This window comes from Penicillium chrysogenum (genome assembly GCF_028827035.1).
Source record: "Penicillium chrysogenum strain IBT 35668 chromosome Unknown utg000005l_segment0_segment0, whole genome shotgun sequence".
Lineage (NCBI taxonomy): Eukaryota > Fungi > Ascomycota > Eurotiomycetes > Eurotiales > Aspergillaceae > Penicillium > Penicillium chrysogenum.
The window spans coordinates 2,497,408-2,523,355 of NW_026622753.1; the positions used below are offsets into that span (position 1 = coordinate 2,497,408).

At 48.8% G+C, this 25,948-nt stretch overlaps 9 protein-coding genes across 9 annotated transcripts; 6 read left to right on the forward strand and 3 right to left on the reverse strand.

The window, feature by feature from the left end:
* Positions 1-1,221: 1,221 nt before the first annotated feature.
* Positions 1,222-4,662, forward strand: farA (CeGAL family transcription factor; the record flags this gene model as incomplete). Its single annotated transcript, XM_056715106.1, has 7 exons — positions 1,222-1,358; positions 1,593-1,617; positions 1,768-1,785; positions 1,841-2,783; positions 2,838-3,986; positions 4,072-4,540; positions 4,614-4,662. 7 exons carry the CDS (start codon positions 1,222-1,224, stop codon positions 4,660-4,662), a joined length of 2,790 nt encoding a protein of 929 aa, XP_056562728.1.
* Positions 4,663-5,335: 673 nt separating this feature from the next.
* On the forward strand, positions 5,336-6,557 carry N7489_009357 (uncharacterized protein; the record flags this gene model as incomplete). Its single annotated transcript, XM_056715107.1, has 2 exons — positions 5,336-5,635; positions 5,700-6,557. 2 exons carry the CDS (start codon positions 5,336-5,338, stop codon positions 6,555-6,557), a joined length of 1,158 nt encoding a protein of 385 aa, XP_056562729.1.
* A 69-nt stretch (positions 6,558-6,626) lies between these two features.
* N7489_009358 (cation:proton antiporter) lies at positions 6,627-8,521 on the reverse strand (the record flags this gene model as incomplete). The annotated part of the gene is made up of 4 exons (XM_056715108.1): positions 6,627-6,679; positions 6,909-7,347; positions 7,396-8,219; positions 8,269-8,521. The coding sequence occupies 4 exons, from the start codon at positions 8,519-8,521 to the stop codon at positions 6,627-6,629; spliced, it is 1,569 nt and encodes a 522-aa protein (XP_056562730.1).
* Positions 8,522-9,341: 820 nt separating this feature from the next.
* On the forward strand, positions 9,342-10,769 carry N7489_009359 (cystathionine beta-lyase STR3; the record flags this gene model as incomplete). The annotated part of the gene is made up of 3 exons (XM_056715109.1): positions 9,342-9,557; positions 9,618-10,661; positions 10,716-10,769. 3 exons carry the CDS (start codon positions 9,342-9,344, stop codon positions 10,767-10,769), a joined length of 1,314 nt encoding a protein of 437 aa, XP_056562731.1.
* A 329-nt stretch (positions 10,770-11,098) lies between these two features.
* On the forward strand, positions 11,099-12,175 carry N7489_009360 (uncharacterized protein; the record flags this gene model as incomplete). The annotated part of the gene is made up of 2 exons (XM_056715110.1): positions 11,099-11,319; positions 11,374-12,175. 2 exons carry the CDS (start codon positions 11,099-11,101, stop codon positions 12,173-12,175), a joined length of 1,023 nt encoding a protein of 340 aa, XP_056562732.1.
* A 529-nt stretch (positions 12,176-12,704) lies between these two features.
* N7489_009361 (ferric reductase family protein) lies at positions 12,705-14,896 on the reverse strand (the record flags this gene model as incomplete). The annotated part of the gene is made up of 7 exons (XM_056715111.1): positions 12,705-12,711; positions 12,772-13,779; positions 13,832-13,930; positions 13,984-14,235; positions 14,285-14,399; positions 14,455-14,705; positions 14,766-14,896. The coding sequence occupies 7 exons, from the start codon at positions 14,894-14,896 to the stop codon at positions 12,705-12,707; spliced, it is 1,863 nt and encodes a 620-aa protein (XP_056562733.1).
* A 787-nt stretch (positions 14,897-15,683) lies between these two features.
* Positions 15,684-17,399, reverse strand: N7489_009362 (putative cysteine synthase B; the record flags this gene model as incomplete). Its single annotated transcript, XM_056715112.1, has 3 exons — positions 17,183-17,399; positions 16,297-17,126; positions 15,684-16,214 (listed from the first exon to the last, which is right to left on the reverse strand). Exons 1-3 carry the CDS (start codon positions 17,394-17,396, stop codon positions 15,684-15,686), a joined length of 1,575 nt encoding a protein of 524 aa, XP_056562734.1. The 5' UTR covers positions 17,397-17,399.
* Positions 17,400-18,289: 890 nt separating this feature from the next.
* Positions 18,290-20,281, forward strand: N7489_009363 (MDR family MFS transporter; the record flags this gene model as incomplete). The annotated part of the gene is made up of 7 exons (XM_056715113.1): positions 18,290-18,406; positions 18,459-18,592; positions 18,655-19,448; positions 19,499-19,688; positions 19,738-19,803; positions 19,857-19,910; positions 19,960-20,281. The coding sequence occupies 7 exons, from the start codon at positions 18,290-18,292 to the stop codon at positions 20,279-20,281; spliced, it is 1,677 nt and encodes a 558-aa protein (XP_056562735.1).
* A 2,298-nt stretch (positions 20,282-22,579) lies between these two features.
* On the forward strand, positions 22,580-24,299 carry N7489_009364 (uncharacterized protein; the record flags this gene model as incomplete). The annotated part of the gene is made up of 3 exons (XM_056715114.1): positions 22,580-22,785; positions 22,924-23,103; positions 23,957-24,299. The coding sequence occupies 3 exons, from the start codon at positions 22,580-22,582 to the stop codon at positions 24,297-24,299; spliced, it is 729 nt and encodes a 242-aa protein (XP_056562736.1).
* Between the last annotated feature and the right edge of the window lie 1,649 nt (positions 24,300-25,948).

Here is a 25,948-nt window from a genome sequence, read left to right on the forward strand (position 1 = left end):
ATTAAGCAGTGGCCAGTGAGCATCAGCAGGTCACACTGCATATACATCCGCACATCCCGCTAATATGGTCCTTGTCCGAATATTGTCTCCGAGCTCAGCCCAGAGAGAAATCCCCGACATGGGAGTATACCCTGTCAACTTCCCTACACCTCCACATCCTCCTCCCGCGTGGCGGTAGGCTCTGGCCGTGGTCATTTTACCCAGGATTGGAGGCGTGGAGCTAATGCAGGATCTGGAGCCTTTCGCGTCGTGACCCAGAGACCCAAAGACCAATCTTTCACTCGGGACGATCCCCCGAGCCCGAATAGAGGCTGAAGCAATGGTATTTCCACGCGGTGGGCCTAATTAGGGTAGGCCGGTTTAGCGTCCGGGATGTCTGGAAACGATTGGCAATTGGGGATTGAGGATTGGCGCTTCAAGAGTTATACTGTATAGAGTATATTATTGTGCTTCTCCTAGGCTTCCTGATATATAGAATATGTTGTACGGTGTTCCTGTTTACTACAAAGAAGCATTCCACCAGCTGCTACCTTCGGTCTTCCACCCCCATCCGTCGATCTCTCCATCTTTTTGTGGTTCCCGTTCCAACAGGTTCCAACAATGCATAACTATTTGGTGGCTTTTACATACACCCGTGGACCGCGTTAGCGCTTAGTCAATAAGGGTCCGGTGTGAACCCCTGCGCCATCTGGGCTGTTTAGTACTGGGTTCTTAGGGTTACCTTTACCCCTTTTCATCTTTTATTTAGTAGACAACGTGGAAGGCAGGAAATGGACGGGCAATGATATGAAGAATATTTGATCTCATAATATTATAAGAATCAGACATAAGTACATAAAAACATATAAAAATACTGTATATGAATTCCAATGTAAATCCCAATGCATGCCTAACTATCAAATGCTGACCAAATGGAAACTCCACCAGGGAATTGATATTGCCACAACCAACTTCACCCCAACTTTGATATTCCTCCCTCTTCCCCCTCCCCCGGTACTTTTTCTTGCTGATTTTCTGTTCTGTTTTCTTGGTCGCGTGGCGTCTTTGCCGTGTTCAAGATCCCCTTTCTTACCCTCTTTATTACTCTGTACCCCCGTACGTACTCCCGTGGGCCTGGCACCCTTTAGCATATCGCTTCCCCTTCCCCTTCCCCTCCGAGCGCGCATCCTCCCCTATCCTTCGACTCGAGTCTGAATTCCTGGATGGAGAGATTGTGTGGCCATGAGTACCACTGAATTCCACACCGACCAGCTATCGGATAACCACACCAGCCCGGCTCCGAGCAACGCGGGCTCGACGGGGACTTCGGGCATTACGGTGCGCAATGGTCCACAAGGCCAACCGCTGAGTTTCAGAAGGTAAGCCAGTTCTTTCTCATGTTCTGCTGTTTGCTGTTCTGCTGTTTGGTTTTATTGGGATATTGCCGACATGATGTTCTGGTCTGATAAACGGATTTGTCGCGGGGGAAGTGTGCGGGCGCAAAGATGAGGGACAGGGTTTTTTTTCGGCTTTTCGCTTTCCCTGTGCCTGAAGGGAAAATCTTCAAGTTAAGCATTTTTATACGCTTGCTAATTCTTTTTATCTAATCTTAGACAACGTGCATCACGCGCGTGCGAGGTACGTCTGGATTTTTAGGGAGACGCGACTCTGGGGCCGAGGTTCTCAACGCACCTCGGCTCAGTTCCTTATCGCGATACATCCTCTCTCTTCCCCTTCTTGGATTTGGAAAAAAAAAGTAGCTGATGTTTTTCTTTTCGACCCAATTAGACATGTCATGCTCGCAAGGTGAGTTTGCTTTTGGTCGTCGTCTTTTCCCCCTCTAACCGTTCCTGTCGCCTAGGTTCGATGTGACGCAGCCAGTCTCGGGGTGCCTTGCACCAATTGTGTCGCCTTCTCTATCGAGTGCAAGATCCCCTCTCCGAAACGAAAAAAGAACAATCAAAACAAGCCCAAGGACGATACTCGGTATGATGACAGTCCACCGCAAACTGCCTCCTCGATCGTCGACGCTGCAGTTGCCCACTTCCGACCCACGAGCACCGAGGCAGCGGATTCCGCATCTGGCTCGGTCTCTGCGTCCAGGGAAAAGAAGGACAAAAATTCCGACTCGGATGAAAAGAGCAATGCCTTCGGATACCGGAACAACCTCATGGGCGTCGACGGCATGCCTAATACTTCCCTTTCCGAGGCCGAGGCCGCCCAACAAGCTTCAGCCAACAACGCCTATGCCCAATTCATGAAGCCGAAGTTTGCTCGTGCTCCGATAAAAGAGGCCGGCCGAGTGGCTTACTTGGGCGAGTCGTCGAATCTGTCTCTCCTGGTTCAAGACCGCCATGGAACAGCGGATGTCGTGCACTACCCGCTCCCACCGAATATTAGAGGGTCCCGCGCCCGATTGACGGACCTAGACAATCTGGAAATTGATATCTTGCACCAGCGGGGGGCGTTCCTGCTCCCGCCCAAACCGCTGTGTGATGAGTTGGTCGACGCCTATTTCAAATGGGTGGCTCCCGTCGTGCCGATTATCAACAAGAGCCGCTTCATGCGTCACTACCGTGATCCCAAAAATCCGCCATCGTTGCTACTACTGCAGGCGATTCTGCTGGCAGGATCGAGAGTCTGCACTAACCAGCAGCTTATGGATGCGAATGGCTCGACAACCCCTGCGGCTATGACCTTTTATAAGCGTGCTAAAGCGCTTTATGATGCTAACTATGAGGATGACCGTGTCACAATCGTGCAGGCCTTAGTGCTTTTGGGTTGGTACTGGGAGGGACCGGAAGGTAAGTCCACAATCTATGCCAATCCATCCTAATGGATTTTCTGACTAGTCACAGACGTCACCAAGAACGTCTTCTACTGGACACGGGTCGCTATGGTGGTAGCGCAGGGCTCTGGAATGCACCGCAGCGTCGAAATGTCACAACTTAACAAACCAGACAAAAGACTCTGGAAAAGAATCTGGTGGACCTTGTTCACCCGGGATCGCTCTGTCGCTGTTGCACTGGGACGGCCCATTGGGATCAATACAGATGACTCAGATGTAGAGATGGTGACGGAAGACGATTTCATCGAGGATGAGCTCGACATTGTCGCCGAATACCCAGCAGACCCTGTCCATGTCCAGTTCTTCCTGCAGTATGTCAAGCTGTGCGAGATCATGGGCTTGGTTCTGTCCCAGCAGTACTCTGTGGCTTCAAAGTCACGGCGAATGAATGCAATGGATCTCACCCACTCGGATATGGCGCTTGCCGATTGGCTGCAGAACTGTCCCAAAGAAGTATGCTGGCAACGCTCTCGGCATCATTTCTGGGCGGCTCTCTTGCACTCGAATTACTACACCACGCTCTGTCTTCTCCACAGGGCTCATATGCCGCCTGCCTCATCCGCACCCAATAACTACAGGGTCGAGGAAATGGCTTATCCATCGCGAACAATTGCCTTCCAAGCTGCAGGCATGATTACCTCTATCGTTGAGAACCTACAGGCGCACGGGGAGATCCGGTACACGCCTGCTTTCATTGTCTACAGTCTATTCTCCGCCTTGATCATGCACGTTTACCAAATGCGTTCCTCGGTTCCTTCAATCGTGGCCACCTGCCAGGAAAGAATCAATGTTTGCATGCTAGCCCTCAAGGATGTATCAAAGGTCTGGCTGGTGGCGAAGATGGTGAACACGCTATTCGAGTCTATCCTCGGAAACAAAGTGTTGGAAGAGCGACTCCAGAAGGCTGCAGGCCGGAGACATCAGCGCACGCGCCACGGAGAATCGTCTTCCTCAAAGAGGCATGACCCCCCGAAGCGCAAATTTGATGACATGGATATCGGCATGCCAAATGGTGGCGGGCCTACACCCCCTGTCTCATACGAGCGCTCCCGGCCCCAGACACCCGCTGTCACACCCTCCCGGGAATTGAACCAACCCCTTCCCGGCCAACAATCACCAAACGCTCACCGCGGTCCTCACGATCCGATGACTGGCACGGGTAATTCCCGAGCCAACACCAGGCCTACAACACCGTTCAACGGCCAATTCTCTCTCCCTGCTACACCCCCCCGACTTCTTCCTAGTAACCCGCACCTCTCCCAACCTCTCCCCCTCCCTCTGGGAGAACTTCCAGCCCGACCAGCTCTTCCCAGACGGCACCGCCTTCTTCCCGGAGTTGACATCGCCACCCCAGCCCGGCGCAGTCGACCCGTCCCTCCAGATCCCATCACAGATGCCCGCGGGAATGGCTTCGCGCCCTAGTCCTATGATGAGCAACCAGCCGCAGCCCGTCTCTGGCCGTAGCATGTCTATCTCCCACGGTAGCCCGCCGATAATGTCAGGGCTGCCGGGCGCGATGGGGATGCATCCTAACCCGCCACAGCAGATGTTTGGCATGGAGGGCCAGCATCAGCAAGCCTGGCCACCCATGCACGGTCTCGATGGCACTATGAGTGGAGCCGCGATGGACGCTGCTAGCCAGGACAATGATACCTGGAGTAGTAGTTCCCGCAGCGGGCCGACCGCGCCAACGACGTTGAACGTCGAGGACTGGTACGTCTCCCAAGAACTTGTGTTGTTCACGGTTTTTCTCCTTAAATGATATTCTTTTGCTGACGCGCAACAGGTTCCAATTCTTCGGCATCAACGGCGGTTTCGGGGATCTGGCGGCATAAACAATCGCGATCCGGAGTATGTTACGCTTCATGTTTATGCTGTTACGCAGAGTTTTCCTGTCGAAGGTGGACTTGGGGGCTTTGGAGTACAAAGTACACCCGGGGGTCCCTTTAAAGATCTATCTAATTTACGCTGGTATATACTGTCATCTTTTGGAGCTTTACTTTTTTTTCCAGTCTCAAAATGGATTGCTTTTGGGGATAGGGGGTTCGGCTGTGGCGTTGTGGGATTCTTTCGTCTGTCCCGTCTTTACGGACGGTCTGGTTTATGGATATCCTGGTGAGGTTGGCAAGTCTTTTGTTATTTTCGTATGTCTTCAATATTCTGTTTTTCTCTGTCTTGGGTCATGTTGGGGAACTTCATGGACTGGCATCCAAGTGGGAGTTAGGATGGAGTATATACAAATTTCAATTGCTCGTCTTCACTACTTATACCCTGTCTGTATTATTCTGCTCATCATACCAAGACTAAAATAAGAAAATAAGAAAATAAGAAAATAAGAAAATAAGAAAATAAGAAAATAAGAAAATAAGAAAATAAGAAAATAAGAAAGTAGGTGACCTCCTGATCGGCCCTGACATCACCGGACCTATTAACCCAACCTTTTTCAATTTCATAACTAGACCTTTCCTTTTCATCCATTCCATTTATTCAATTTAACCATCTTCCATTATGCCTCCTAAGAGAAAGACAACCGGCTCAGCCGGTAGTGCCGCGAAGAAGTCCAAAGGCCCAGCAAGCAATCCTGAAGAAGACATGGAAACCAAGCGCGCACTGGACAAGCGATGGGCCCCAGTCTCTGTATCTCGAAACGCAGACTTGGGGTTCAAATTGCAAACCCGCGACCAAGTCAAGGCTTTTTCTTATATTTGTCTGGGCCGTGCGCCTTGGAAGACGGGGTACAAAGATGAGTCTGAGGATGAGGATGAGGAAGATGAAGAGTTTATAGAGCAGAAGAAGAAAGATGATGCCGTTAGTGACTTACACCAGTCTATTTTGATCTTGTTTTGATCTAGGTAGCTGATTCTGATGTCAGGAGGCGGACGATGCCACTACCCTCAAACCTGCTTCCGAGCACCCAGGAGAAAAATGGATCTTCACAAGCGCCGGTATGGCTAAATGGACTGCGCTGGAGCGCGGCACTACCGTGCGCGACCCGGATAACTTCGGCATGTATGTCTACAATGACTTCTTTGGATACGCCGTTATGGAGCTAGTGGAGAACATCCTCTTGGATTTCGACGAGGCCGATGGTGACTGGAAGATGCAGTGGGCTATCTGTGAAGCGACCGGGCTGTATTTCCAAGTGGATGCTCTCGGGCCGTTGCTTGGGTTTGTCTCACTGACTCCGAGTAGGATATTGACAGGCGAAGAAACGCTGACGAGTGCAATATACAGCTGCGATGACGGAGAGGGAGTGAATGCGGTGCTTATGGCCTTCGTCACAATGTTCCTTACTATGCTTTCTACCCTGGAACGAAATGACCTGTTCAAGTCCGACTCGGAGGTAAAGAACATTGGAGCCATCATGGGTCTGTTCATTCGCTTCATTGTTGATGTCGGAGAGTACGGTATGGATAACCATGATGCGAAGATCAAGGCTTATGCCGCCAAACACAATGTCAAGATTCATGGCTTGAACCACCCCAGTTACGAGGAGTCGTCTGGTGAGACGGTTGAGCTTCCCGAGGCTACAGCTAATGCCAATGATCCCTGGGGTTGGGCAAAGGTGTTAAAAGAGCTGAAGAAGGCCAATGGTGGGCGTCTGGGCGGTGATTCGAAGGACATCACGTCTTGGACTCCTGCGGAACGCAGGAAGGCGGCTTTCGACAACAAGGATCCCATTCCCCGGAGCGCCATGACTCGTATTAAGAATGGTGACATTATGGAATGAGTGGCTGAACGGCTATGTTTGTGTATATGCTAGGATCGGTAAGGTCACTAATATAGGAAAAATTATTGTCTATGTACCAATGGTGTCGGTTTTGGGCTTCAGTATAGCATGGTCATCGCTCACTGTATCCGAGATAGTTAAATGCCCCAAACTCCTAAAGGATCAGACCCCATATCCACCCTTGACCGTTGCAGCTTCTTTACACGTCTGACTAGGGTTCCAACCAAGATCGGACCGATCAATGTGCAGAGCGAAATTGCCCAGATGACCACTAGATAGATCTCAGATGGTCCTTCGGAAGATTCATTGGAGAATATCCCCTGACTTTCGGCAATTGAAGCAATGAGGTACCCCACTTCGCCTCGGGCAACCATTGCCAATCCCAGGATAGAAGACGGGTACAGTGACTTTGGTTTGGGGGAAGGGATATGGGGGAATCAGGGCGGAAAGTGGGTGCAGGAGATCTGCTCGTCGACTGAGACTCATCTTTGACATTATCCGGAGTCGAAACATTTGCACTGTCATCTTGAGTCGCCGGTCTTTGCGGGGCTTTCTTGTTTCGGTTCGACTTTTTGCTGACAGTCCGAGGACTCGCACAGTAGGAATGAGTGTATGCAAATAGTTTCTTAGCGGTAGAGACTAGACCAGACACAGGGCTCGGAGAGAATCGAACGAGCCATAGGCCTGTGATCATTTTTCCAATTGCCATCAGCATGGCGTAGATAATCCCACGCCATATAACCTGACCAGAGAACATTTTGGTTATGGGGATTGCGAATCCGATGGATGCCTGCTGGTGTTAGTACGTCACTCACTTGGATTGAATAGAAAGACTCACAAAGAAAAGAGGGAGAAGGATCCGGTTCACCGGCTCTTTATAATATTCGCTGTAGATGAGTTCGCCTGTAGGTGTATCATTATGGGGTATTTCTGTTTCCCGAGGTTGCGCAGGCGAAGGCGTCTCTTCGGCATGCCGGTTCTTGCTATTCTGTGTGCTTCCTTGGTGGTTGCCAGTCGGTTCTTGGGAGTCCTCAGACTGAAAGACAGGAATTGGTGTTTTGGCTTCGGCTACCAGCCCATCAAACCATGAGACAATCACGCCAGCAATGTAGGCAGCAAAGAGACTCGAAGTTCCAGAATATGTTGCACCAGCCACTATTCCAACTAAAACACATGTCTGTGCAAGGAAAGCAAATTGTGCAGTCCCCACAAAGGCTGGGAACTTGTCTTTGAAATCAAGCAATTTTTTCAATACTGGCTGTAAACAGAATGCACACAGCAATAGTAGACCGACAGCGAACCCAATTGAAACAAAAACAGGTCGAATGACAGTTATAGCACTGAACGAGGCGGCACTTCCGCCAAGGTTGGAAATAATTTGAACCATGACTAGACCGACGACATCATCTAGCATTGCAGCACTAGTGGTGACTGTGCCGAGCCTCGTAGTTGTCAACTGCGTGGTCGAGAGAATGGTAAAGGTGGTGCCAAGACTGGTTGCGCTTAAGGCTGCACCGGCAGCGAAGGATTGAAGAGATGTCGCTGACACAAGTTCCTTGAGAATGAACGACAAGCCCATTGGGCCACAGACTCCAGTGATGGCGACGGCTGTGGAAAGGAGGATGTTTGCCTTCAAGGATTTGATTGAGGTTGACAAACCACCTGGTCATTATAAGCAAACACATCTGAGTAGAGAACAAGGTACCCTTACCTTCGTAAATCAGGAGTATCAGGCCTAAATACCCAATCTGCTGAATGACTCGTTCTGTCTCTTGGCCGAACCATTGTGCCCCGGGTGTGCCCCACAGGATACCGATGAAGAGTTGGCCGATTAAACCACAGTAGAGTAGCTTGTCCAGGCAGGAATTGGCTATGTTCAGTGTCAAAAGAAATCCGCTGTAGCTGAGGACTGTTATTATTGAAGGTTCGTGATAGGCGAATGCCGCTTCTGATTCTGCCACCATTTTGTGGTTCCTCTCTGGCTACGGCGTTGAAGAGCCTAGGATATATTTTCTATATCCCAGATTCTGGGCTTTGTAGGGGTATGTGCAATTGGATATCCATGGATATAGACAGAGAAGAGTAAAAATGTTGAACCTTCCAAGGTTGGAAAGTCCAAGTGGATGACTAACGAGACTTGGCGGCTTTCACCAGAGTATACATCGATATATATTGTAAAAGAGCGTTGCGTTGCCTCTAATTTACTTTTCAATTGATATGCATGTATCTCTTTGCTCAGAATATATGAAATACCGAAGTGAATTTTGGTTGGGAAGTAATCATACCTACACATATATGTAGACAAGCTATACTCTGTATTAACATTTATATCAACGTTCATAGTCTCCATATCCACAGCTATTAAGGGTTCCCTCCCTAAATGTATATACCAATCTCCTATAAATGTGAGATAGATAAACATAATGTAATCAACTATAAACCCCCAGCATATAAATCCCAGACTGTCACTATCTTCCAAGGTTGGAATATCAATGTTGACTCATCCAGATACTTACTTGCCTAATTGGGACTAGCGGATGACGAGCTCGCAATGGCCGTGGCTCGACGAATCAGCGACTTGGAGCTTGTCCGGGGGAAGAAGATGTGAACTGCGGGATTCTTCTGTTTCTTCTGTTTCTTCTATTTCTTTTTGGATTTTGTTTCCTATTATCCTTTTTCTACACTTCTGGCATATTCGCATCTTTTGTTTGTTTTGAATTAACCTCAATTATTCTCTATACACATACACATACACACATTCCATCTTTCTGCCCCGCTACAGCGATGTCGGCTTCAGGATCCGGAATTCCCAATGCTGCCTCGGGGTCATCCAGCGGTGTAAAAAAGGGTTTCCCTCAGGTTGACCTGTCAGGCAATGACCTTCCTCCTTCCCCTGCCCCATCCAGTCCTCATACCGGTCGCCGGTACAATATCGCCACCGAGCTGGTCTTCACCGAAGGGAGTGACCAATACAATGCCAGCAGTGTTCCTATCTATCAGGTACAGATCCACCCCTGGCGAGAATTGCACATAAATACTGATCACTACTAAATCACACAGAGTGCTACCTTCAAACAAACCTCCAACGCTGGCGGTGGAGAGTATGACTACACACGGTCTGGTAACCCCACTCGCACACATCTTGAGCGTCACTTGGCCAAGATCATGTCGGCACAGCGCGCCCTGGTGGTGTCCTCCGGTATGGCAGCCTTAGATGTGATTACGAGACTTCTTCGCCCCGGTGACGAGGTGGTCACTGGGGACGACCTCTACGGCGGCACCAACCGTCTGCTTAAGTACCTCTCGACGAACGGCGGAATTATCGTGCACCACGTCGACACCACACAGCCCGAGAAGGTCCAGGAGGTGCTGAGCTCGAAGACAACCATGGTGCTGCTCGAGACCCCCACAAACCCCCTGATCAAGATCGTCGATATCGGAAAGATTGCTACTGCCGCCCACGAAGCCAACCCCGCCTGCATTGTCTCTGTGGACAACACTATGATGTCTCCCCTTCTCCTGAACCCTCTAGACTTCGGTGCCGATGTCGTCTACGAGAGTGGCACCAAATACCTCTCCGGCCACCACGACCTGATGGCCGGTGTCATTGCCGTGAACGACCTGCAGCTTGGAGAGCGTCTATACTTCCCAATTAACGCGTCGGGATGCGGCCTGTCACCGTTCGACTCTTGGCTGCTGCTGCGTGGCGTGAAGACGTTGAAGGTCCGCATGGAACAGCAGCAGAGCAATACCCAGCGCATCGCCGAGTTCCTTGAGTCGCTTGGCTTCAAGGTGCGATACCCCGGCTTGCGGTCCCACCCGCAATATGAACTTCACAATTCCATGGCGCGGGGCGCCGGTGCTGTGCTCTCGTTCGAGACCGGTGACACGGCCATCAGCGAGCGCATTGTGGAGAGCGCCAAGATCTGGGCTATTAGTGTCAGCTTTGGTTGTGTCAACAGTCTGATTAGTATGCCGTGTCGTATGAGTCATGCCAGCATTGACGCCAAGACGCGGGCGGATCGCGCTTTCCCTGAAGACTTGATCCGGTTGTGTGTCGGTATTGAGGATGTGGATGACCTGATTGACGACTTGCAGCGAGCGGTATGTATTATGTCCCTTGCATAATTTTGGATTTCTGCTAACTTTGCTTTTTAGTTGGTGCAAGCTGGTGCGGTCAATGTCACTATGGAGGGTATTGAAGCTCGCTAGATACATATTTAGTCAGGATCTTGATATTTGGCGTTGGGGGGATTTCAAAATAAGAATAAGAGTATAATGAAGCGAAACCCATACTCTCCCTTGTATTACTCCATACACAACATATACAACATAACCAAATGGAACAGCGTTTAGCCGATAAGCTATCGGGCCGGCATCGGAGAGCCGGCGCCGGGTCGCGGCCGGGTCATTCTCGTCCGAAACTGGGGGAGATGATTGATTGATATAATCTCTCAGATCTCGCATTTGTAATTCATCTTGTCTCATTTGACATCTTGTGTACTCCTTTACTCAATGCATATATTCTCTATCCATACCACATGAGCATGAATCGGGATGCTGCTGTGCAAGATACATTATTAACAATGGCGACTGTAAAGCAGGAACGGGTTCAGGAACGTCAAGGACAGGCCCCCAGCAAACGCTCCACAACGAAGCCAACATGGAATACCAAGGACCTGGGCAAGCGACTCGGTGTCGATGTCGCTAGCGCAGCAATAGCCGGTGTGCTGACCTGCCCATTGATCACCATCATTGATCGGTAAGTGACTATCACGGTTCTGATGTGCTACGAATGTGAGACTAATTCCCCTAGTGCAATCATGGAGAAAGCCTCAAAAGGCTTCCCAATCGGCCAAACAATCAACAACTGCCTCCGATCGATGGTTGCTCGACCCAGCGGCTTCTTCTTCAGCACTCCATTCATCCTCATCTACACCCTATATACCTCGACCTACCTCACAGCGAACGCAATAGATACCCTCAAATCAATAACACACAACCAACCCTACAACGCCATAGACACAGGCCTCCCCAAGTTCTTCGCAACAACAATAGTGAACATGACGATATGCGTTTACAAAGACGCGCGCTTCGCCAAAATGTTCGGCGCCTCTCCCTCCGAATCTCCAGCTAGAAACAGCACCATAAACACAAACCTAGTCGCGCGGAAGTACAGCTCCGCCCTGCGCGCCCCACGCCCTCCTTCCGCACCCGCAGCACCAGCTCTCCAAATACCTAAAGTCTCCTACGGCCTCTTCTGTCTCCGCGACAGTATCACAATCTGGGCTTCTTTCAATATCCCTGCCCTCATCGCACCCTCAGTTCCAGACTTACTCGCCTCAAGCTCAACCATGAAATCCAGCATCGCGCAGTTTGCCTGTCCCGCTGCTATGCAGTTCGCTAGTACGCCCATGCACCTCCTCGGTTTGGATTTGTATAACCGACAGCCGGCCGGTGGCCTGCGCTGGACGGAACGTGTGGCGCGGATTCGTCGGGATTATGTGCCTAGTTGCTTTGCGCGCATGGGCAAGATTGTTCCTGCGTACGGTATTGGTGGCGTGGTCAATGTGCGGATGAGGGATTCCTTGATGAAGAGAGTCGAGAGAGGGGAGTGATTTCCTGATTTGATATCAAGGATCAGAGGAAGAAAAGAAAAGATGCTGATCCTTGTGAGAAGCGTGGAAGGTAGGGTTTTGGTGGGCTAATGACCTGATGATCTCTTCACTTTGTTTTCATTGAATGTTTAGATTCGCATTTGGTGGTTGATCTTTTGATCCCACCTTTCTTTCTCATCTCTCCACTCAGCCTTATGGGACTAATGCTTGGCGTTTTTGTTTTGCAGTTGGCTTAGCGTTTCATATCCCCAGACTTTGTGTTATATTTTGGCCGGTTATTGTTCTGGGTATCTCTTTCTGTACTACTTGGTTACACTTAGATTGCTGTGTATTCACCTGGGATTTAATACAGACTCGGGCTTTAGACAGTTATAGAGGGTCCTAGCCGTTAATAAAATGGATTTTCTTTGGATATTGATCCTTTTTATGAAGTAATTATGTGATTCTTTTAGGAAATAGATACATTGGTAAAGAGAAAAGAAAGTGAGTAAGATCAATCCAGCAGATGATACTCTTATGTCGAAACTGCTCACCACCTGTATAGCCAGTTAGTAAACCGCCATTGACGTACCATCGCAATGGAATAAAAGACTCACACGAAAGGCTCAGTATGCAAATACAGCTCCTCAACCTCGCCCCCCAAAGCCCTAGCCTGCGCAAAAGCGGTTGCATTCCGAGTATCATGCAGCATCGAAGCAGGACCACAGACCAAAACCCCAATCCGCTGCTTCTTCTGACATTGCGTCCCTTGAACATGTGCCATGGATACAGTGCGCGCAACCAGACCAGGAATATCAGGCCGAGCATTGCGGTGAACATTCAAACTGAAACTTCCCGTGGTAGTAATCTCAGCCGGCAGTGCCTTGCCCGCGGTGCCCTTAACATCGTCAGACTCCGAAGCTGAGGAAATCCCCGATGTCCGCTGGTCAGTGACATGCACAGACACCGCAGTCTCGAATATGTTGTCTGACTTCGCGGATAACAGTGTTGATTCAGAGAGCCGTGATTCGATCTCTTCGATGTACCAATCTGCCATAGCGTGGTCGCGCGTCGAGAAGACGACTTGGAGGTTCCGGCGGGATGGTGCTCGTTTCTCGCTTACCGGTGCGTTCATGCCTGTCAGCCGGAGCGCTTCGTCTACCATGGCTAGTGAGAACCCGCCTCCCGAGCCGCCAGCTATCACTAAAATCGTGTCGAATTGTGCCATGTGCGGTTCGCTAACGCCGCCGTATGGTCCCTCCATTAATATCTTCTTCGTGCAGCCTGGATTCTTGGATGCCATTGCTCTGAGGCGTCCGGTCACGCCGCTGCGTGGTTTGATGTAGAATACTAGTTCCGAGGCTTTTCCTATTTCGTCTGGATTGCGACATGCCGAGGAGATGGTGAAGGGATGGGCGGTGAGTAGGTGTAGGTCTGGTGTGAGGAAGCGCACGAATACGTGCTGGCCTGGTGTCCATTTGATGATCGAGGGCACTGCAACGCGGACAAGACCACTAGGGAGGAGTTCAAGGGTTGCGTTGTGGACGCCGTGCATTAGATAGGTACGGACGTGGCTGGCTATCAGGCTTAGGAAGTAGATCACGCCCGAGGCTATGAAGTAGTCCCTGGTATATGTTAATACAAGGTCGTCATGAGGCTCGTTCGAGTCGATCATACCAGGAAGAGAGCCGGAAATCGCAGTGAAGGAAGAAAAACACGACAAATACCACCGCCACGAATATGTGCGTGGCTTTGAAGAATTCGTAGAAACGATTGCTGTGGAAGAGTTAGTGTTTGTCTCTAGGTAGTCAGGCTAAGGGTGATCTTACCGAATAGATGGCAGAGACATGACGGTTAGATATGTCTGCGAAATGAGAGCAGCAACCCCTGTCCAGTAGACGACACTTGTCTTCCACTGATGCATCATATCCCCCTTCCAGATATGGTATATGATGAAAGGGAATGTGTGAACCAAGGCCAACACAAACATCGCATAGCTAGTCCAATGGTGAAACACTTGAAGTTTCTCATGCGGAATACCAGTCACGCCAGATATCATGTTGGCTTTTGTGCTCAGTGCCCTAAAAGGAGGTCAGTAACCGAACTTGGTGATCCATATCCAACACTCACAGTACAAATGGAAGCAGCGCAAGAGCTATCCAGCCCGATCGAGTCGCGATCGGAGGACTACTTCCGTACGAAGCATCTGTCGGCCAGTAATAAGGTTGCGGGCCAAGTGTCAGGGCTATATAAGGTCAGTCAGCATTCTCGTCACATCTGGACAGGTCCAAACCACCCACCGAAGAAGAAGACAGCGCCTACAGCGCCTAGAATCACCACGCCCAACGCCGGAGACCAATATCGCAGTGCAGGCAATCGATATCCACGATAAGACAAGTATCGTGAGGCGGCAGTGAACATGCGCCACGGTCTAGTCCGTTTCACTCTATCTGGAGCGAATCGTACAAGCAAGTTCGAGATCGCGAACGCTCCAATCACCGCACACATGAAGTAGACAGTGCTTAATGCGTAAACATGGTCGGCTTGGTACCTAGGACAGATTTTCCGATAAGCACATATACATGTCGGTAACTCGGAAGAAGACGCATACCAGTATCGCCAGTAATAGTTACGATAGAGACATTGGGCTTCAGTCAATTTGCATTTATCGGCACGAGACGAATGAAGCATCACCGGCTGATCGAGCCAGGGCGTGCCCTGGGCCATCTTCATGTCCATCATCTTGTGCGACCGAAAAGAAGTGACACCAACACCTACACAACGTATAGTCAAGGGAATTCAGATATCATGGAATACACAAGGTATGATCGGCAGGTCTGCAGCAAGTTGTGCTTTTGGATGGTTGCGGAACCGAAAACGGGATATCTCCTTTATTCTCCTTGTACCTGTCGAGGGGCTTTGAATGTACATTCTAGTCATCTCAGTTATCCTGGTCGATCACCCGAGGGTATTTGCTCACAATTGAGCATATTCCATGGAGAGATGGGGTCTGCAGTCATTCAGAGACTCGTGGTTGGTTGGAATATCACAGGCTAAATGGACTAGAGCACATTTGCGCTTGATACAAATTGGATCTGACATCTGACTTCGTGTTTGGGCTAGTACCCCTCGGAAAATATCATACATCATGCATACAACATTGTGTATCTTGCATGCCTTCCGAATGTTCCGGGATTCTCTCCAATGCGAGCTTTTCAACGCATGCGGAGCAACTCGAGGCTCGGGCCACTGTGGACACAGTGGTCTCTCTTACGTGTGGGAAGATGTGGAAAGAAGCCGAAACAATATTCTCATTGAAAGAGTCATAGGGTAGTATGCGCCAAGCAATAAACCTAAACCGATGAAGTAATTGAAAAGAATACCAAGCGAAAAAGAATAAGAGGAGGGAAAGAAAAGAAATCAAGGCACAGAATAATCCGCATCGGGACTAGCGCCTCACATGGCAGATCCAACCCTACATTCCCCATTTTCCCAGTCGATTGTGCTATGATCCTGTGTCTCAGGTCCTCTATTCAAGGGGAACAGCCGCGACGGAAACTGTAGCCCCGAGAGGCCCCTTGGTAGTGGAGATCGGGTTCTCACTCCCGATCCCATACATCCTCAGCGCACGGTGGCCTCCACGCACGCTGTCGGCTTCGAGGCCTTTCGCCCGAAGAACGCTGGTGGCCACACGTGCTGAATCCCCATCGTAGCATACCACTAGAACGTGATGGCGCCCCAGATCTGAGACCAAGACGTCATCCTTGAAGATCTTCTCCAGCTCCACCCATTGCGCCTCCAGAACACCTGGATCCGAAAACGGTGATGGGCTGTGAGGCCCAACACTAGACAACGGCAGGTTCACCGAGCCGGGGAGGTGCCACGCGTGGAAATCATCTTTTTGGCGCAGGTCCAAAACGCGGTTCTGCGGCTTGAGGACAATCTCGCTCAATGGGCTTTGCGCTAGGGATCGCGGTGATCCATAAAATTGGGGTAAAACCTCCAATGCATCCCGCTCCCAGCTCTCGTCATAGCGGTGCAGGTCAACTTTCTTCAGGTGCTAGTAAACAGTAGATAGGTTAGCTTTTTTTTATTTCCTGCGCACTCGTTACATGCCAACACGTCATGGAGGTGGTATTTACCTCGTTTCGGATTGGGTGGAATTGCTGCTCGCCCAGCTTTTGGAAGTACTCGTCAATGTACTGGTATGGTAGGTCACAGCAGAGGAACACGCAACGGGTTGTGCCGTCTGGCCCTGCGAGCTCAGATAGGGTTCCCGCAGCCTTGCGCTTTGCCAGCATCTGGAAGAGTCCCTGGAGGTTGAACCCGGATGATGGGCCACAGACCAAACCTTCCCGGCATAGGTTCAGAGAGTGTGTATATGACTCGGATGATCCGACTTCTTCAATGGTATCCACGGCTGCTTTCCAGGGAAACTCAACAGGGCGCATTAGAGCATATGACCTGGGACCAGGTACTCGGTCACCAGGGGCTGTGCAAACACCAAGTCGGAAAACAGAGGGCTTCACGCCTTTGAAATAGGTCCCTAGACCGGTCATGGTACCAGACGTGCCCATACCAGCGCAGAGAACGTTTATTTCAGGCAGCTGCTTGAAGATCTGTGGTCCGGTCCACCGGACATGGGACTGCCAGTTGTTGTTGTTTTCGTATTGGTTGGGGTTGACAATTGTCTCTGACTCCAGCGCCATTCTTCGGGCGTTTTGAATGCCGCCTCGTTCGTCTAATGGCTCTGGCTGAGACGGCCCACCGAACAGGGTGATGTCAAGACCGAAGAATTGCATCAGCTTCAGTTTTGCATCGCTGGTTTTGTTGCTCAGGAAAGCCCGGGTGTCGTTTACTCCGTGCATGACTCGGGCAACCATGGACATCGAAATGACTGTCGATCCGGAGCTGTATTCGATGATCCGGTCTGTCTTGTTGGGCACAACACTAGATTCAAGCATGTTCAATGCTGGTCTCGTGTTAGCTTGTAATGGAGGCTTATTGTTCACTCAGGGCTGGTCATACCTGGCATTGCCTTGACATTGTTTGCCGGATGCATGGTCATCATTTTGGCATATATCCGCACCCCATCTTGATGATAAGGGTTCAAATGAGGTGGCAGCTCCACAAGGGGCAGAGGAGGCTGACAGTCCGGGTCGAAGTATTTCTTCAGCGAGTCAGTACCGAAGTACACATTGCGCTCGTTTACATTGGTCATTTTCTCGGAAGAATTGATCATGTTGAGACGCTCTTCGTGCAAGATATAGATGCTGATAATCAAGTAGCAGACAATCTCTACTTCACGAGTTTGAAGAGCAACCCTTTTGAGGGATGAAAACAGATGAGGGAAGAAAAAGACGAAAATCCTGGGTCACACTCGGCAATTATACAGAATAAATTTCTATAGCGTCCATCGCTTGCCCCTCCATCCTGTTGCGTCTTTCTTGGCGTCCGAGAGGAAGAGAAGTCAGATCTACTCTTACTCCACTAGTGAGTCTCCCACTATACGAGTCAATATAAGGGTCAAACGCCATAAGTGGACGCTGCAAGCCCTGGAAAGTTGTCGCTACGATGAACAAGGAAACCGCGTGGAGCGATCTCGGGAGTATCAACACGGTCCAAGCGTAGATCAGACCCTGTAAGGTAAGCCTCTTTGTCACAGGAATTAGATATAGAACGGTTGAAAACGGAATGTTCCTTATTGCAGCTGCGTCATGGTCTGGTATTCTTGATGTCGTACCTTGCAACGTTCTAGAATCGAATTGCTCATGTGTCACCTAGTTTGACAAGGTACTCAGGAACGGATTCAATCATCCCTCAGGTACTCACATGCAATTCCCTGTTAGCTGAAAATGTTCCTATATCCCGATGTATATCGAAAAGGGGCGAGTACCTTGAGGGTGTTTGAGAAGTTTTGCCGACTTTACGCAGATCTTCTGTCAAGGTGCTCAGACTAAATGCCGATCAATAGATGAAAATTACAAGTGTGAATAGATGAAATTGATTATTCCGTTTTGGTCTCCTGACTTCCTTCTTTTCTTTTTCTTCTTTTTCTCATCTCCTTCTCTCTTTTCGCTGCATTTTCGGATTCTGGGTGTCTGTTTACGTTCTATCCCTTCATATCAACACGCCATGACAGGGGTACTCGAAAATTCAAAACCAACGGAGGGTGCCACGGCTGACAAGAATGGGACTAATGTCACTTTCAACGAGCAAACCAATTATGTGCCTAAGAGTACTATCATCACGGTTAGTAGATGCGGTAACAAGCAAATGTGGCCTAGCTAATGACAACTCCCAGATCTTCCTGGCATGTTCCAGCGTTGATCTCCTGGCATTGATGGACCAGACGACACTGGCTGCCAGTTTGTCTATCATAGGAAATGCTTTAGGAGCCAGCGATCAGACCTCCTGGATTTCAGGTGGTTACTTCGTGTGAGTACTCTATTCTCTTGTATTCATGATACGACTCAATCAAACTGACATTCGCGGCGCAGAACATCAACATGTTTCCAATTACTATACGGAAAGCTATCTGACATCTGGTCTCGCAAGCTTGTGCTTTTCGTTGGTCTAGCCATTTTCTTCGTCGGGTCACTGGCAGCTTCCCTTGCGCAAACGGCGACGCAGTTGATTGTTTTCCGTGCTTTCACTGGAGTTGGTGGTGGTGGTCTTATGACCGTCGCACAGATGATCGTCAGCGACGTTGTCCCTCTCCGTGAACGAGGCAAATACCAAGGTATTCTAGGTGCCGTGGTTGCTATCGCCAATGGCATTGGTCCTGTCATCGGAGGTGCACTAGCCTCCATCTCAGAAGACTCGTGGCGATGGATCTTTCGCTTGAACCTACCGCTCACTGCGTTAACCACGTTGGCTGTTTTGTTCTTTATGCCTCTTCGGAAAGTAACTGGGGACTGGAAAGTCAAGCTGAAGGCAATTGATTTCTTCGGTGCGCTTTTGGCTCTCGGGGGAACTTCCGTCTTGCTGCTTGGTTTGACCTGGGGCGGTGGTGAGTATGAATGGAACTCGGCGCACGTTATTGCGACTCTGATTGCTGGGTTCGCCACCTCTGTTGCTTTTGTTGTGTGGCAGTGGAAGGGTGCCTCGACACCACTGGTTCCGATGCATATCTTCCAGGGTAGGATTGTGAATGGCGCATGTTTGACGATGTTCATCAACGGGTGGAACTTTTTGGTGCAAGTTTACTATATTCCCACTTTCTATCAGCTGGTATTTGGGTATTCGACGGTAAAAGCGGCTGCAATGCTTCTTCCCATTACCCTCATGCAAAGTATGAATCCTCTTCTTGTCGGCCGTGTTGCTGTGCTAACTTCCTTACAGCAATCAGCAGTACAGGCTCCGGTCTTGTTGTACACTGGGTAGGTCGCTACCGTGAATGCATACTTTTTGGATGGATTATCTGGGCTGTTGGACTTGGTCTTTTCTCGACACTTGATCAGCATTCGGGATTGGGAAAGCAGATTGGATATGGCATTCTGACTGGGGTTGGGGTTGGAAATACTTTGCAGCCGTACGCGATTCCTTATCCTGGTCCAATAAATGATGCTAACTCCATATAGATCTCTCATTGCGGTTCAAGCCGGTGTCGAAAGACGGGATATGGCTGTGATAACCTCGTTCAGGAAGTGAGTGGTGCCCGTAGTGATGTCAGCCATGTGATGGAGCTAACAATGAGCAGCTTCGTACGAAACCTCGGTGGTACTCTCGGGCTTGCCATTGCCGGAACTATCATGTAAGGATTCTTTCAAACCTGTTGGCTTGTCTCTTATTAATCAATGCAGAAATAATATTGTCTCATCGTCCATCTCAGTCCTCAATCTTGACGAATCGCAGTCACGCTCACTTCTCTCAAGCCCGCAGAACTACCTATCAAAGTTATCTGCAAAGGATGCTGAGCATGTTCGTGATGTGCTGACACCGGCATATCAAAAGGGATTCCGTATAATCTTCATTGTCGGTGCATCCCTTGCGACATTTGCTTTCTTTTTGGCTGTTTGGTTGATGCCACAGGTTGGTTTGAACCGAGTGGACGATCAAGCTTTGAAAGAAGAGGCAAAGAAAAGGCTCAATGGGGAATTGGACGAAGAAAAAAGAGGGAGTTAGATTTGATCGACTTTGGGCTCACAAAAGGACCGGAGCACTTTATGGGGGCTTTGGGCCATAAAAGCATAACTATATAGGCCTTGTTTTAATATTTTCTTGGATATCACATCCGCAAATTCATTCGAGTCCATGGTTTCACTTCCAAAAAAGGCTCATTTAAAATGTGGGGTGATAACTTCACCAGCCAATGCGTTCACGACTGGGGCCTGTCGGACTTACAAACTAGGAGTACGCATATGCAGCCCCAGTTGGATCTCTACATGCGCCACCCTAGCGGCTTCCGATCGAGAAAGCCGAATACTGGGTTGCGGTGACTGGTGTAAAGAGTATGAGCGTCCATTTCAGACCTTCCCATGATGATACACCGCGAAGATGAGGCAAACAAGTAGGAATGGCTGAAAGAAGATCAAAAGCATAAACTCGATCTCCACATATTCACTCTATGAGAAAGTCCTCCAGTTTTAGACAAGGCCACTAGAGTATCAGGCCTCTTGGCTAACTAACTAACTAGTTAACGTAATCCACTACCGAGTGACGCACACCACCGAGTGACGCACCCCCACCCAAAACGCGTTAATTAATATAACCTTCTCTCTTCAACCACCCACTATGCCACCAATTCGTTCTCGATCGTCTAAAAATCCAACCGAGCAAGAGGGTAGGATCTTGTTAGCTATCCAAGATTTTAAGAATGAAAAAATCTCTTCAATTCGTGAAGCTGCACGCTGTTTTAAAGTGCCTGAGGCTACCCTCCGCCGCCGCCTCCGGGGTGTTCAAAACCGCGCGATTCCACGCGCTAACTCATATAAACTGACTGAGCTTGAAGAGCAATCTCTTGAAAAATGGATCCTCTCTATGGATCTACGTGGAGTAGCCCCCCGGCCTGCTACTGTACGAGAAATGGCGAATCTTCTTCTTGAAAAGCGCGGATCTAGCCCGGTTCTTTCGGTTAGCGAAAATTGGGTTATAAAATTTGTTAAACGACGTCCTCTTCTCTCCTCTCGATTCTCGAAACGTTATAACTACGAGCGTACGAAATGTGAGGATCCAAAAATCATAAAGGAGTGGTTTAATCTTATTTAAAAAACCATCCTATAATTTGGGATCGATCCGGATAACGTTTATAACTTTAATAAGACGGGTTTTGCGATAGGATTAACGGCGACTACGAAGGTTATTACGAGAAGCGAATACTACGGTCGGCGAGCACTTTTATAACCTGGAAATCGTGAATAGGTGACGGCTATTGAGTGTACAAATGCTATTGGTTAGGCCTTTCCACTATATGTGATTTTTAAAGGTAAAGTCTTTATTGAATCCTGGTTTAACGGCCTCCCGGACGATTGGCGATTTGAGGTTAGTCCTAATAGATAGACCTCTGATAAAATCGGACTTCGCTAGCTAAAAAAGCTCTTTATTCCTACCACTTCTATACGTATAAAGGGGGTATATCGGCTTTTGATACTTGACGGCCACGGAAGTCATTTAACGCCGAAGTTCGATGAAATCTGCGAAGAAAACAAAATTATACCGATCTATATGCCTCCGCATTCCTCTTACCTTTTATAGCCTTTGGATATAGGCTGTTTTGCGGTGTTAAAACGCTCGTACGGCCGGCTGGTTGAAGTAAAAATGCGGGTTAGGATAAATCATATTAATAAACTTGATTTCCTCGAAGCATACCCTCTCGCACGAATTGAAGCTTTTAAATCAGAGACTATTAAGAACAGCTTCGGAGCAGCTGGTTTAGTCCCTTTTGCACCGGAAAGAGTGATTTCGAAGTTTGATATTCGTCTTCGAACTCCTACCCCCCCTTCTAGCCGGGGTAGTGATTGGGATCCAAAAACACCTTCGAACTATGTGCAATTGTAAAAGCAAGCCTCCTCAATAAAAGCACTGCTTCGTACGAGATCAAGGAGCCCCCCCTAGCCCGCTCAATTCCGCTATCAACCAGGTTTTAAAAGCCTGCTAGATCACGATGCAATCCGCCGCACTACTAGAGAAAGAAGTGAGCGATTTTGGCGATCAAATCCAGAATTAGCATCATTGGATATCAGGAATTTCCTTCTTCAAAATATAGTGATGACCATTTCACCTTATTTTGTGGGAATTTCCCTGCGTGGGTCATCTCGACGCTCCCCGAAGGAATCCATGGATGTATCATCTCCGTCGGGTCACCTCTAATTGACAATCCAACATCATGATGCTTTCTATGGTCTCGACGGCCATTGCTCTCCTGCCGGAAGTGCAGACAGCTGTCTCATACAAACGCTGCGGCAGTATCCAACTACTCAAAATATGGAGGATGGGGACACCTACAACACCGGCGATTGGCTCAACAACTGGTGGAATAACAATGGCGAACTGATAGCTAATAGTGGCGGCGGAATTGCTGGTGCCTTCGGCCAGTGTGCAACGGGGATTCCAGATTGGACGTGCCATGGTGGTGGCTCGGACTCGAACTGCGATCTGCAGCTGCATGATAACCGAGTCCACGATCCTCGGTGACGACATCCGCCACGCATACTATGTCCTCGGATCTGTCAATTGCGTGCTTACTTCAGAGGTATCAGCGAGTCGTTCACGCCCACTACGTTGTGCGCGGCTTTGCCCAAGGATTCATGAGCCACCACTTTCTACAGAGACGGAGATGATAAGAGTGTTGTTGCACTCAGGGAGGCACTCAGTTTCCTGACTATGATCATTGGTATTGGTGCTTTGTTTGCTGGACTGGGCCCTGCTGTTGTTTATGCGCTTGCTGGGGCTGGTAATGCAATTGCCAGTGGTGCGATTGGTGCTGGTAGAGCTGCTCTACCTGCTCAGTATGCGATGCTTCTATCTTAATGTCTCTTACCTATGAATTAGACGATTGACTTGTTCTTGCAGGTCCATTTCCATTGATTTGTATATTCCCCGTATCTTGGCTTCGATATGATAGAATTAGTATCACAAGTAAAGCAATGCCAGAAACCAAAGGGGTCGTGGAGCATAATACCAAAGATCACACACAGGCAATGTAAGGCAGGAACTGGTCAGGTGAGGCCCTGAGGGTTTAGCTCCTTCCCTTTTTGTCAAATCTCGTCCCCTACCCCAGTTCCTTCCTGTCCTTCAGCCACTGGGAAAAGTATAAATACCCCCTCCTCCCCCATTTCTCTCTTCTTCTTTCTCTTCTTCCTCACACTCCACCACTTCGGCTTTTCACCTGCCACCATGGTCTCCATCTACCATGAACAATTCACGGTAACACCCCCCCCCCTTCATCCCCTTCTCACAGAGATAGTTCTGACTTGTCTCTAGAAACCATCTTGATGACTATTTTACTTTATCTTTATTTCATAATATCACCCTATCTCCCAGAGCTTGTACACACGCTAACTTGGCTTTAGACACCCTGATGTGATGGTGGTTCAATCCACGGTGACGACTATTCCTGGTCTTTACAGATTGACTGTCACCATGGCCTTCGACTTGACCTACGACCTTCTTGTTCTTCTGTTCTAACTTTTTCCTGTCTCGGACTTCTATCTTTGATGACATTGCACCATGACCACAACTACCCACCGTGACCACCATCCATCATGGACCTCTCACTATACGCGGTCATGGCCACTTTCCACTACAGACTAAATATCATCCCTTCAACCCCCAAATCAGAGACATGCTAACTTATTCTAGGAACAACCCTGATGTGACGGTGGTACCATCCGCGGTGACGACAATCTTCTCTGGTCTTCCAACTCTGGTCTTCCAACTCTGGTCTTCCAACTCTGGTCTTCCAACTCTGGTCTTCCAACTCTGGTCTTCCAACTCTGGTCTTCCAACTCTGGTCTTCCAACTCTGGTCTTCCAACTCTGGTCTTCCAACTCTGGTCTTCCAACTCTGGTCTTCCAACTCTGGTCTTCCAACTCTGGTCTTCCAACTCTGGTCTTTCATCTTGAACACCACCCACGGTGACAGCTCTTCAATCTTGCTCTTGCATATTGACCATTGTGACAATCATTACCACCATCCGCGGTGACGACCATCCACCTTGGCCTTCCACCTTGGCCTTCCACCTTGACCACTATGACAATCATGACCACACAACCACCGTGACCACCGTCCATCATACGACAACCACCGTACCACAAAGCAATATTCAACATCCACCGTCCAACTACGAATCACTTATCGTGACAATAGTTCACCGTCGCGGCCTTCCACTCTTGGCCTTCCACATACGTCCATCGTGACCACCTTCCAATCAATCCAATCAACCATCTTCGAATCAACCATCTTCCAATCAACCATCTTCAAATCAATCCAACGTGCAATCAACCACCTTCCAATCAATCCAATCAACCATCTTCGAACCATCTTCCAATCAGCCATCTTCCAATCAGCCATCTTCAAATCAATCCAATCAACCGTCTTCCAATCAACCATCTTCCAATCAACTATCTTCAAATCAATCCAATGTGCAATCAACCACCTTCCAATCAATCCAATCAACCATCTTCGAATCAACCGTCTTCCAATCAACCATCTTCCAATCAACCATCTTCCAATCAACCATCTTCCAATCAACCATCTTCCAATCAACCATCTTCCAATCAACCATCTTCCAATCAGCCATCCTCCAATCAATCCAATGTGCAATCAACCACCTTCCAATCAACCATCTTCAAATCAACCGTCTTCCAATCAACCATCTTCCAATCAACCATCTTCCAATCAACCATCTTCCAATCAACCATCTTCCAATCAACCATCTTCCAATCAGCCATCCTCCAATCAATCCAATGTGCAATCAACCACCTTCCAATCAACCATCTTCAAATCAACCGTCTTCCGATCGACTGTGTTCCAATCAATTTTTCTTTCATATTGGAGAACCCATATATCGTGACAACCAACCATCCTGACGACTTTCAAACCCCTGGTATTACAATCAAGTTGACAACCTTCACAATGAAGACCTTCCACCCTGGAGATATTCCACACCACCATGAAGCATCCATCATCGGCCTCCCACTTTGACAAACATGAGCCTTTCGTCATTGGCCTTCCACCATGACCATAATGAACTGTCTGTCAGCCGCTTTTGCCATGTCCACCCTGACCGTTGACCTGGTTAATAACAGCTGTTCATCAGCTCCATGAACAAACAAATCTCCAATGACCTCCCTATGGAGTCTGGCCCTTCTCAAGTTCGACTCTTGCGGTCAATCCCAAAAAAAAAAAAAAAAAAGAAAAAAAGAAAAAAAGAAAGAACAGCCTTGCGGAGCGGAGCCTCTTGGTCAACCAAGTCCCTAGCAGACTTTGCTATCAATCGAGTTCGGTCATCCCGCTGACCCCCCAAAAAGCTCACAGCAACCCAGCAAAGAAGTGACCTCATAAAGTTTCTTCTTCGGTCAACTTTCCATCCATACCTCAGCGATATCCAATACTTGAGCAAATCCACAGAAATTTTCGCATCGGCACAGCTACAGCCAAAGACATGGAGGAGTTTTCCTTCTTTGGCAGGTTCACAATCAACAAGCCATTCATATTGAGCATTGCTTTCTCAATTCCGAACATTTGGTCAACGCAACTACTGTTGGGATACAGTATTCTGCATATTCATGGGTGTTTTCAGTGGGGGTCTTCATTGGGGTTCTAGCATGTATTGTCGCCATGGTTTTCAAT